General features: G+C 47.3%; 1 protein-coding gene across 1 annotated transcript in view; it reads right to left on the reverse strand.

The window, feature by feature from the left end:
- Positions 1–12560, reverse strand: part of SNAP47 (synaptosomal-associated protein, 47kDa) — a 13472-nt gene extending 912 nt beyond the window's left edge. The window contains exons 1-3 of the mRNA XM_010144887.1: positions 12020–12560; positions 7840–8324; positions 6086–6216 (exon numbers count right to left, since the gene is read on the reverse strand). Of these exons, the coding sequence (XP_010143189.1) occupies positions 6086–6216; positions 7840–8324; positions 12020–12516 (1113 nt within the window). The 5' untranslated portion in view covers positions 12517–12560. The remainder of the gene's footprint in view (positions 1–6085; positions 6217–7839; positions 8325–12019) is intronic.
- Positions 12561–12884: the final 324 nt, after the last annotated feature.

Consider the following 12884-nt stretch of genomic DNA (forward strand, 5'->3'; position numbering starts at 1 on the left):
TCCTGTCAGGGAGTTGTCAGAGCCAGAAGGTCTCCCCGGAGCCTCCTTTGCTCCAGCCTCAACCCCACCACGTCCCTCAGCTGCTCCTCAGCACATTGTGCTCCAGCCCCTGCTCCAGCTCCATTGTCCTTCTCTGGACACGCTCCAGCCCCTCAAGGTCCTTCTTGCAGTGAGGGGCCCAAAACTGAACCCAGGAATTGAGAAGCAGCCTCACCAGTGCCCCCATCCCTGCCCTGCTCCTGCTGGCCACACCAGTGCTGGCACAAGCCAGGATGCCCTTGGCCTTCTTGGCCACCTGGGCACACTGCTGGCTCCTCTCCAGCCGCTGTCACCAACACCCCCAGGGCCTTTTCCCGCCCTGGGCAGTTTCCAGCTGCTCTTCCCCCAGCCTGGAGCATTGCTGGGGGTTGCTGTGACCCCAGGGCAGGACCCAGCACTTGCCCTGGTTGACCCTCAGCCCACTGGCCTTGATGAGCAGCCTGTTTCTCTAGCAGAATGCTGTGGGGAATACAGCAAAATAAGGCGGGATGGCAGGTGGAGAATAAATCAGAAGCAAAAATTAGTGTAACCATCAGCTTTTTGCTGGCTCTGTGTTTATCTCCTCAGTGTATCTGCATCTCAGAGGGGGAGCTTGTCCTGAGATGTCGTGCACGTTGAGAGCCAATGCAGAGAGAGCAGCTTGGTGCGAAGCCAGAAGGGGATCACGCAATTGAAGGCGCAGTAAGGGTAGACAAGGACCAGGTCAAAGGACAGAAAATGTTGTTTTCTACAATCCACTGCAGAAAGAAGCGTCACTGGATGGAGCAGAAGGGAAAAAGTGAGACTTGAGCAACCAAACAATTTTCAAGGGACTAGAGGGTGGTGTGGTAGGAACAGCCATCAAGGCGCCAAGAGGCTCAGGCTGTACCCGAGATGAGAAACAACAGATGCCCTGGCTCTAGCTCTACTCCAGGCTGCTAGCGCTGTATTACATACCAACCAGCTCACGCTACACTGAGCAAGTCCCTGTTCGTGTGAGGAACAGCAAACAAACACCTGGAGCCACTCCTCTGTGGAGAACCTGGTGTTGAAGAACCCTGTAGATACTGCTGCAAACAAGGCAGAAGCTCCTGAAGTGAAAGGAGAAAGCCAGGCTGATGCGTTCCTACAGCTGGGAGACATCCATAACGGCACCACGCACTGACTTAGGGGGCTTCTCAGCTTGAACTTCCATCAGTTCTCACAAGCAAGTCCAAGAGAGGAGATTCAAACAACACAAGAAAAGTTTGTCTTAATTCCTTGCCTTGTAACGCTGGGTCCTTTTTGCAGCAGTCCAAGGGCTGAGTTATATCATTGCCTTTTCTTCCCTCTTGTGGCTACTCCCGTAATAAGCTGGTTGCGTGAACTAAAAGCACCTGCCCTGAGACAGGAGAGTCTCTGCCGCCTTCCCTCGGATCTAGCAGAGGGGGATCAGGAAGCACCAGACTGGAAATCCAGCTTCTCAATCGCTTCAGACCATAAAGGGGTTCAGGTCATAAAAATGATCAATCTGCTTCCTTGGGCAGCCACGGATAGATCCTGCCTGCTTCACATGAGAGGTTTACCCGATCGATCGCAATAACAGGCGCCGAGAAAGCAAATTATCCCAGCGCTATCCCACAGACTCAGCGGCTGAGCACCCAGGTAACGCACCGCAGCCTGGCTGACAAATAAACCTGCGGCTTTCGGTAAAGAACTGTACTCTACACGTGTTTATTTTTCTTCGTAATGACTGGCAAACCCTGTTTCCTTTTCGACTACAGATAATCAGCCCCCAGAGAGCTGCTGTGAAACATCAGCAGCCCCCTTCTCCACACGTGGGGCTGAATTCCACAGCAGTCCCGTCGTTCACAGATACCGGTGAGGACTATCATGTCTAGCTGCAGTGGCAGGGGAATTTTATGCAGACAAAATGTTCCAACTAAGGCTGGACATCAGCCACAGTGGTCAGATTTATCTTGTGAAATATCTCTCAGCTCCTTCCATAAATTACGAGCAGCTTCAAAACATAACAGTGTGAATAACTATGCAAATACACACCAAACCCTGGATGAAGCTTAACCCACCTTCTTCTGTTCTTACCAAAATTACGAGCTAAAATTCCCCTCTTGTTCCTAGCCCCAAGGAGACACTTCAGGTTCTCTCACTAAGAGGCTGGACTCTCCACTGGTGGAAGATGTGTGTAGGAGGTGGAAGGTGTGTGTCGGATCTGCACCAAGAAGAAAAATGGTGCAATGGGAGAGATCGTGTGTGTGATTCAGGTCACGGGACCAAAATAAGGTCTGGCCTCTCCTGAGGAAGTAACTTCACTACTTGGAAACAGGAGGTTCAGAGGTGGCTCTTCCTCAGTCCTTCCTTTGAGCTTCTGCACGTATTTTTAGACATACACATAAATACCTAAAATAAGGCAGCCAGTGCTACGTGAAATGACTTTTCCCATTCATAAACTCACACAAGCTGGGACACTCCTCCCTCCCCACCTCTTCAAGAGGCATCCAGTTTATTTGTAAGTCAAAACCGTGCCAAAAACAAGGCCCAGGTTTGCCTGAAAACCCGTTTATTTTTAGTTTCAAACCAGATTACTTTTGATGGGCTTCGCCTTCGTTAGAGCACACTTGAAACACAGAAAAAGACACAATTGTTGAGAACAGAAAAGCTCTTAAAATAAAGCAGTAAAATGGGAACTCGAGGGCTCGGCTCGGTTCACCTGCCAATTAGGCTCTGCCTCGAGACTCAGTGGGTGATGTGGTTACTCACACACAAAAACAAAAGGCAAGCAGCTTCACTTTCATCTGTTAATTCTCTTTGCTTACGAGAGCCTGGTCATGGATCCCTTAACCCTTTGTCAGCCAGCATCTTCAAGCCAAGTGCTGCTACTCGATCCAATGGGACCTGTAGTGGCTACGGTGCTTCTCCAGCACAGCCCACAGGGCTCGCTGGAAAGAGTTACTGGCACCTGAAGCCTGTCCAAAGCTGGTCACTATTTTTGCAAAGCAAAACGATGGCAAGATGTCTAGTTATCGCTGCCCCAGTGCCGTCAGCTGCTCAGAGCAGCAGCACCTTCCAGGCCAGCACAGAATTTGGGAGATAAACCAAGACACAAAAACTCAGCATGAGTTAAACAAAACCAAACAGCAGGTACAAGCCCATCAAAGACACGGTGTGAAGGCACATTTCCCTCAGGCACTGGTCAAGCTCACGTTGGACAACCTCAGATTTATGCCACCGGGTTATAACTTGCAAAGTCTGATTTGCCACAGATTTTTTACACAACTTTGGGCAAGTTACCTAAAATCCCCATGCACTGAGTTCTTGGTGTAAAAACCAAAGAGCAGATTCACAACCGCTCTCCAAATCCACCCTGTGTCAAGTGTTCAGCTAGAGCAGAGTGGGCCTTGCTGGGAGGTGTCTGTCCAAGCTACGTGCCCCAAGCTCTTGTATAGACCGTGTGGAACTATTTTATGTCTGCTCTATTTTATGTACTGGCTTACAGAGGAGTTCAAGCGCTGCCCGTTTCACTCTGCTTTGGCTCAAGTGAGAGACAAGCAACCAGTTGAGCCAGGGACAGTCACAACAGACACAAATGGAATGATGGGAGAGGACCCCAAGCCCGTGAACCTGCTCAGAACCTGCCCTATTACTTTATCTTTTTGTCATACCACCTGAACTGGAAGTGTTTAGAAACAGAGATTGTATCCTAAAGGCCTTACAGCAGAGCCCTCCGTCTGGTCTGGGTCCTGAGACGCCGTCAGAAAACCACAGTTTAGCTACAGCTTGTGAAGTATCATCTGCCATCTCAAAACACCAAGTATCCAGCAGTAAAAACAAGGTGCAGAAAGTGTCACTGTGCAGGAGGTATTGCCGAAGGGAGTCTGAGCATCCTGAGCAGGTCAGCAGCAAGAAGGGGGGACAGCCCTTAAACATGCCAATTCATAGTCCCATTATAAGCTCAAACTCACAACAGGGATTAAGCTGAGTGATCCTGCACCAAAACCAGTAAGAGATGAAGGGATCTGCCCACATCCTCTCCTGCAGCACCTGGAGGTGAGCAGGGAGATGGCAGAGAGCAGAAACACCTTAAATCCCTACAACATAATTGACCAGAGGACATCTGTGGATGTCTCATGAGACAAGTGAACTCTTGGTGCCATTAGTACACCACTGGCCTCACCTGGGGGAAAAAAAAAGCGTCAAGCAGCTCCACAGGCTTAACTACTGCCTTTTATTCTGGTACCATGAAATATTTAACGTTAAGGGAGGACCTCAGCTCTCTTCTCGTATTGCGTCCTCCAACAAACAAATCCAGGCCATGGTTGCTACACATGTCTTGTAAAGATCAGCTGATCGCTACAGGCCATCAACAAGACCAACCTACAAGGAAGTGTGGTATTTAGCACTTGGAATGCATTGTTCCTCACCGAAAAGCTTTTTCTCTGACCTAACAGTTGTGATTTTCTGAGATTTGGGTGTGATGAAAGGGTAAATAAACTCTGATGAGACTCTGAAAGTAGCGAAGGACTGAAACGGAACCACCTAGACCTAAGACGACCTTGAGGAAGCAAATCTCACAAAGATGTGCTCTGGGATGTGGGTTTTTACCCAGATGTTACAGAATTAACTTGTCTGTCTCCACGGCAGATGCACTCTGCAGACAGTAACTACCACAGCAACACCCCTTTGGCAATTAGAAAGCTCTAGTTTGGCAAAAATAAATTCAAATTTAGTGAATTCCCTCAACTCAGCCACAGCCCTTAAGATACTATCACCATACCCCGTCCCAGCCCGGTGTCATTATGTCAGCCCCAGCGTGGCAGTAGGTAGAGGCTCAGCCTCAGGAACTTCATAGGCTTCTCTCTCCAGCTCACGCTGCCACAAACCCCGGGTTTTCTGACATAAATGTCCCTTCATGATGTCCTTTACTCAGGCACGCCCTCCTCAGAAAAACGCTGTAGGTATCAACATAAGGACCTCAAATACCTTTAATTCATTTATGGAAGTCTGATGCCACAAATATCACTGTCTTCAAGGCATGTTCAAGCCTTGTGTTTTCCCTCTTTGCTCTCTAAACGCTTTGCAAACAGGATTAACCCTTGTCCTGCTCGTTCCCAAAGTGGGAGCTGGGCTGGACATGTGCAAGGCAGCTCTTGAGACAAAAGCTCCTGGTTCGGTTTATGGACTTGACCTGCTTCTCACCTATAAAATACTGAGTACGGCCACTACCACCTCAGGTAAAGCCTTAAGCTATTTAATGTCCTGCTCAGATGTAGATATTTCAGTCAAAAGAGCTTGATTATATTTTGGTTACAGAAGCGAGTTTTGGTCTAAAAACTGGGAATTTCTGTGGTGACTCCTCGTAAGAAAAAGGAACAGGAGTTTTACAGGAATTACAGCATGTACCTTAAAACTATTAATGACCAGGAAGAGGATTAAAGAGGCCTGACTCAGGGAACAGGTGCTCAGCAGTTACTGGGAAAAAAAATCAGGCCAATTCCTAGCCTGTTGGTTTGGTGTTCAGCTCCTTCCCCAGCCACCCCACCCCACCAGCTCACCCCAAATCATTAACTGGCTTAAAAATTCTTGGCTTGGTGCGGTATAAACAAACACCGGAACTGTCTTTTGAGCTCTAGTTAATCTTGAAAGTGTTTTGTTTTAAATAACACCGCAGAGGGAATTTCAGAGACTGCTGAAATCCACTTTCTGCAAAGGTTAAACTCGCACTTACCCAACTTTGGTCAATTTTTAATAAATTAGGGGGATAATAAAGAGAGATCTGTCACAACAAGCTCTGAACATCAGCTTGGAGCCAAATTTCTTCAAGAGCCATTTAGAGGAACAACACCAGCCTGGATTCCTTCAAAGAAATAATTTTTTTCCTAGTAAAACCTCCAACCTATTTTCCCTTTATTAATTTGTGTATCAGTATATTTTAATCACTTAAAATACACCCACCTAAATTTAGGGAGAGGAATATGTTGTTAAGAACAAGGACCAAGTTTGTGATGATGAAATTCCACGTGATTATGCAAGCAGAGGGAGTGAAACAACTCAAAGTCATCTCAGCTTATACCTGTTTAAGCTCTTTTGCTTCTTCCTGCGAGATCTTCTCTTGCTTCTGCAGCTGAATCTGGTCATTGTCCGGCCCATCTCTGCCTCCCACTGGAGAGCCAGGCTGCACCACCCCTCCCAGCAGTCCCGTGGCTGCAAGAGAAAGGCCCATGGTCAGACCACCACCTCCTGGACCAATGGGGAGTAGCAAACTGGTCACCCTCGCCTTTGCGAGGGGACAAGCACACTCAGAACCCAACCCTGCCCGTTATCCACGCCCTTCTCCTGCTTTGGACAGCATTAGTGACCTGGGAAAACAGAGACAAAAGCTAAACCTGCAGTACCAAACCCCTAAATCCTTCTCAAGTAATTCCTGTACACTCATAATCCCTGGAATTATTTGGTTATGAGCCTGAGAGTCACTTGACTTGGACACCATCGATGTGTAACGACACTGCACTAGCGTTACCCTTGGTTTTGGAGGGGGTTAAGAACCAGGCACCAAAAAACCCTGTGAATTACTGCCATGGCTTCCCTCAGAAGGCAAAGCAGGGAGAGAATGACAGGCCTTCCTACAGCAGCAAGCAGCCAGATGAGATTCTTCATGTTTCTTATCAGCCGAGTGGCACCATATGCAAATTATTTCATTAAACCTGGGAAATCTCTCCATTTCGCTGCACTAAGCTCACTGAGAACAAGGGCGGTGGGGGGGGATATGACAAAGGTGCACGAGAAGAATGGAGTGAGGAAGGAGATCTGGCATTTTCCAGTTTAAAAAAAGGGAGAAAATTGAACAGAAAGGCAGAAAAAACAATTTAAACACCTGTGCAGCTTCATAAAAAAAAAAATACACTCAAAATCATGCAAAGCAGCTAAAAACACTTTCAGATAATCCTTTCTAAAACTCTTTGCAAATTCCTCTTCTAGGTGGAATGGAGCCAAAACTCTTAGGAAAGGCATTTACTTGTACAAATGTGCTGCAACTTTTAGGCAGGACACGCATAAAAGGATACGATCCAGATGAGCAAAAATTAAAAATCAGTGTTTCCACCACGGAAAAAATGCCGAGGTGGAAACGTGGTCCGCGAGTGCCATCTTGTGACAGCAGAGAGACGGCAACAGGCTCCAGAGAAGGAACAAACAAGGGGGTTTTGGTGGAGCTGGAGGAGTCAGGATTTCCATAACCTCCAGTTTTCTTTACTGGCATTTCCAAATTCAACAGTCGAAATGCAGGTGGGGGGAGGAGAGCATCACCCCTGACTCACCGCCTCAGATGCAAACAGAGCAGGCCAGGGGGAAACTAAGCACAGTAGGGCTGTATAACCAATTATTTTATGTAACCAGCCTTAAGACCATCAGGAACCGAAGTGCAATTTGCTGGAAGAACTCAGCGCTTCAGAAACCAGCAGGTTGTTTTTCCTCTGAGTTGTTGTGCTGACATTTTAGAGCCAGATGCCCAAGACTTGACTTCCTTCAAAATTAACAAGCTTTTCCAAGCGATGGCCCTTGATGACTCATCAACAAGAGGATATTACCCTCCCTGCTGCAGTCCAGCTGTGGCTCGGTGCACAGAAATAGGTTTATTAAATCATTTTTCTTCTCATTTTTAATACACTGGCAATAAACCCTTATGTTATTTAAAAAACATGCCAGGCTGGAAATTCCTTGTGAACTTTGTACAATTAGCTGATCGACGGGTTTAGTATAAACACGCTACTGCCAAGGGAAAAGCAGTGGTGAAGCTTTTGCAGAGGGATTGGTTTGTCTGTCACGTACCTGCTTGCCAAATGGAGGTGCCCAAATCAACCTGTGGAGACTTCCTGGCACCGACAAATCCCAGCGCGTCTTCTAAGAACTGTATCTTCTTGCTAAACTGCATCTCCAAGATGGGGATGGCTTCTGGCATCTTCGCTGACAAGAGCCGGTAAGAGGTGTCAGGCTTCCCAATAAACCGCTGGCGGATGCTGATCTCGTACGGCGTGTGGACTCTGATGTCATCGACATCCTTTGAGTCGAACCGGTGAATGACCTGAGAATTGCAGTCACTGATTTCCAGGCCAGAAGCGAAAAGCGTGAGTTTTCCTGGCTTCACGTTCGAGTCCGTTCTGTGGGTGATAATAACTGGAATTCTAATTATGATTCCTTCCTGGTTCTTCGAATCGGAAACCGTGGCGGTTTCCTTTGGCTTGGTTTCCAATGGCGCTTTCCAGAGCTTGCTGCTAAACGGCCACCAAGAAGGAGATTCGAGCTCAGTCAACAACCTGGCAGAGAAAAGTGAGTGTCAGAAGAGGGTCACGCTACCCCACCAGGTCAAAGCGAGTTACCACAGGCACAAAGATCTCGTTATATCAAACTCAGCCCTCTGCTATTTTGCTTTTCTCAAACCTCATCACAGCTTACCAGGATCCACCCATTCTACAAACCAGCTTTTCTTTACCCGCTGAGGCTGAAAAGCTCAGCGGGGACTGGGCTCACCATCAGCGTTGGTGGAACTCCTGAAGGAGACAAGCCTCTGTGCTGGCCAACTGATGCCTTAGCTGAAAGGTAACCAGACTCACTTTATGGAGGAATCAAGCCTCTGCCCCCCAGAGAGACCACTGTACAGCCACAAGTAACGCAGGGAGTAAAGACTCTTGTTCCTAAGCGAGAAGATGCACCTAAGTTTATCAGCTGCAGGCAAGAAATATGGAACACACTGGTTGGAACAATCAGTGACATTGAGGTCTTGTCCCTTCTGCTGGATTCTCTCTCAGCACAGCCTGTTCCCCTTCTCTGAGGATCTCTCTCAAGGATCACGACGGCAGATCTCTTTGGGTCTGACGCTCACCAGGATTTCCCCCATCAAAAAAAAACCCCAAAAGTCACCAGTCACAGAGCAAAGCCATCGCTGGAGGCACACCTGGATTCTCAGTTAACTAGTGGCAGGGAAGAGGTTCTGTTTAAACCAAACAACAACAAAGAGCTCTAAGGAAGTTCAACCCAGATCAGAATTACATCCCACCCCATAAATACCTTGAAGACTATCTCCTTCATCAGACTGAAATACAAAGTCCTGCTGCTTCCTTGCTGTTTTGCAGAGGCAGCTTCATTTAATTTGCTTTTAAGATTTCCCCAGTGATCAAATATGCATCGCAGCAGCGCTGCTCCCATGATGCTTTTTGTAACGACTTATCTTCCATGAGAGAATCCAAGTGTGTCTACAGAAGACTTTGCAGTTTTCAAGTCCTGTTCGGTCTGGCTGTACACAGAACCACAGATTCATCTGGTTGGAAGAGACCCTTAAGATCGAGTCCAACCGTTCCCCTGCACTGCCAGGGTCCCTAAACTACGTCCCTCAGCATCACACCCACACAGCTGTTAAACCCCTCCAGGGATGGGGACTCCACCACCTCCCTGGACAGCCTGGGCCAATGCTTAATGACCCTCTGTGGAAAGAAATTCCACCTGATATCCAACCTAAATTTCCCCTGACGCAACTTCAGGTCATTTCCCCTCGTTCTGTCATTTGTAACGTGGGAGAAGAGACCAGCCCCCACCTCCCTACAACCTCCTTTCAGGTAGTTGTAGAGAGCGATAAGGACTCCCCTGAGCCTCCTCCAGACTAAACATTCCCAGTTCCCTCAGCAACTCCTCATAACGTAAGTTCTCTAAACCCTTCACCAGTTTTATTGCTCTTCTCTGAACCTGCTCCAGCACCTCAGCTTCTTGAAGTGATGGGCCCAAAACTGGACACAGTACTCAAAGCGTGGCCTCACAAGCGCTGAGTGCAGGTGGACAATCCCTGCCCTGCTCCTGTTGGCCACACCAGTGCTGATACAAGCCAGAAAAAGTCTAAGATAAAAGTCTTTGCAGACCAAACCTAAGCTGGAAGAGGAAGCTATAAGTGAACACACTTTGGTCACCAGCCATTAAAGTTCTGCACCAGCTTCAATCCAGACCTAAAGAAATTCACCTGCTGGGAAAAGCAGAGAGAGTCTTACTGAGAGTCACCCGCTGAACTCATGGATAGGGGAGGAAGAGAGAATTGTTCCAAGAATCTACTCCCCACTAAAGCACGGCCATCAGATATTTACGGTGACAGCATGTAAGGTGACTCACAGGTCTGGGGCTCTGCGCAGCCAGCTCATGCCTGTGTCACAACCTGTGAGAACCCCAACAAAGGCTCTGGCCAACCTCCCCGAGGAATCACCCGTCCTCTATCAACAAACTATAGAACGAGTCCACATACACAAAGGAGAATTCACAACCAAAGTACCTTGTCCTCTCATAGTAATATAATAAAAGGACCCAGTGAATCTGGATTTCTGTTTATATTTGGTTTCTGAACATTTGCGCACACATCAGACTCACAGCTGCTTTCGGTGGCCCTGATAAGCAGAGCTACGCACCCAGGCATGCACAAGAACAGAATGAATCCTCCCCAAGAAGCCCACATGTACAGGCAAGATAAAGTTTTAAACATCTGAAAGCAGACAAAGGCACCTGGATCTCTGTGTGAAAGGCACCACCATGGAACTGGTGTCGCTCCTATCACCCTGAAGTGGCAGACACAAACGTTCGGTCGCTGCCTTCCTTTATTTTTCCGTTTTTAAATCAAAGCATCCAGCTCTTCAGATTCCTGAGGACAAATAATACCTCCCAGAGCATCTTAACCCAAACCAAAACTGCCTTCCAAAAACAACGAGCAGGGATTTGTTTTCCTCCTCGTTGTTTGTTGTTGCAGAACTTTAAAAGCTATTGTTGAAGCTTTCAGCTACCTTGGCTTTTCTTTAAAGAGAATCACCAGGATCATTGTGAAATTCCCCCTCTCGTTTAGATGTCATATCCATCTAAAACCAGATGCTTCTTCCAAAAACAACCAGTGTGAACTTTATTCTGTTCGTTTCTTCACGCAGGTGCCAGAGCTTCTAGGAAGACACTCACAGCTCTAGGTCTCCAAACCTCACACCACCACTCTGAATCTTGCTGTCTATTTTGGACCACTATTGAATCCGACCTGCAGCTAAACACCAGCAGAGAATAATTCACTTCGAACGCTAATCCTTAAAAGTCATAACATTCTGATTAAGACACCAACCATTTACTACTCACATTGAGTTCTGCAACATCTCAAAGGTGCTCCAAATCTCATTTCAGTTCCAAAGGCAGCACTTTGGTCGCTAATTTCTGACTTAAGGGCCTGATGGAGATTACCACAATCAGTTTAGCGGTGTCTCTCCAGCTCAGGCACCACCACACTCTGCAGACAAAGCTCAGCAGCTCTGTGTGGCTCAACATGGTTCATTTGTTCCTCCAAATGTATTGATGCCACCTAAAGGCAGGGAGTGCTCCATTATGAGCAGTGAATTTTACAGCACAAAAAGGGAAGCGCTGTTTCCACGGCCACGTCCCTGACTACAGCCACACCACAGACCCAATCCTCGCCGCTGTGTGTACCAGGGGAATAAGCTCCTGCAAAGTTAAATATAAAACCTTTGACTACACACACTACATAGGCAAAAAGCAGCCTTGAGAGTTGACTTTCATGCACAGAGAAAGGAGTAAAACCTACTTGAACTCAAATGGGGACACTTGTCTTTCAGTGGGGACGTTAATTTGCACCTCTTTCCCCGAACTCGTGGCCATGCTTAACCTTTTGGAGAGCTCTACCGTTTCTGCCAATTGTGGGTGAAACTCAATCAGGGCTTGAGAAGTTATTCAAAGAACTGAGGACAGGTCTATACATGCAAACAACCTCACCAGAGTGAAAAAAGTCGCACAAAGGGGAGGACAGAAATACAGAAACATCTTATAACATGAACCAGATCCACGAAAGACCATCATAGGCTTCAGTTTTCAGTGCAAGTCAACAGCTGAGTTTCCCAAAGACCTCTGAGGATCTGCCCCACAAATTTCAGGCGTAAACGACACAGCTCCACAACCCCTGCTCTGCTCAGAGGATGCTCCAGCACCGTACCTGTCTGCTACATCCATGTCCCCTTCGATCTTGTGGAGTCCTTTCATGATGTTATCAAACTGCTCGCCCTGGTAGTGCAGCACTTTTGCTGTGTCCTCCAGGCGTTTCTGCGATCCAGTCATTAACCCCACCAGTTCTTTTCCCTTTGTTGCCTGCAAAGCTGATGCTTCTGCTCCCGCCCCTTGGCTTGACAGCAACTGCTCCCTCCAGAAGTGCTCGAGGATGTTGAATACCACATTTCGGCTGGGCTGCAGAGAGCTGAACCAGTGCTTGGTGTTCTTCTCCAAGATGGTCAGGGAGCTGAATATTAAATTTGAAGCTTCCTTCTTGATCTCACTGATACTAGAAAGATGGAAGTTGACCAAAAGCTCCCCAGTCTTGTCAGCTGTAAATTTGATGGCCACAGGCGTCAGCGAGAGTCGGCCAGAGACCCATTGTTTGCTGGTGTCCAGGTAGTAAGAACAAGGCCAGCTATGGATACGGATGTCTTCGTTCATCAGCTCGCCGTTCAGATTCTCTTCTTCAGGAACAGTGCCCTCAAAGTCAGGAGGAGACACTAGAATAAAAGAGAAAGAAGCTGAAAGGGCAAGAATCTTAGCTTCAAAACATAAAAGCTGATGTCAAAATATTCATAAATCATTTATGCCATCCACAGCAGGCTTCTAGTTCTTGTCATGTTTCAGCACAGAATTTACAACAGCATAAACTGGAAAGCGATTATTGAAAAATTTTTCCATTCCCCACCTTGTCATCAGAAGCAGCTTCCCACAAACCAACAGGTTCTGAAAAAAAGCCAAACTCAACCAAAACACAAACTCCTCAATATCTATCTACAACGAACCCCATAAATAACTGGTCCTTCCCC

The sequence above is a fragment of the Buceros rhinoceros genome, unplaced genomic scaffold, assembly GCF_000710305.1.
Source record: "Buceros rhinoceros silvestris isolate BGI_N320 unplaced genomic scaffold, ASM71030v1 scaffold6071, whole genome shotgun sequence".
In the NCBI taxonomy this organism is placed as follows: Eukaryota; Metazoa; Chordata; class Aves; order Bucerotiformes; family Bucerotidae; genus Buceros; species Buceros rhinoceros.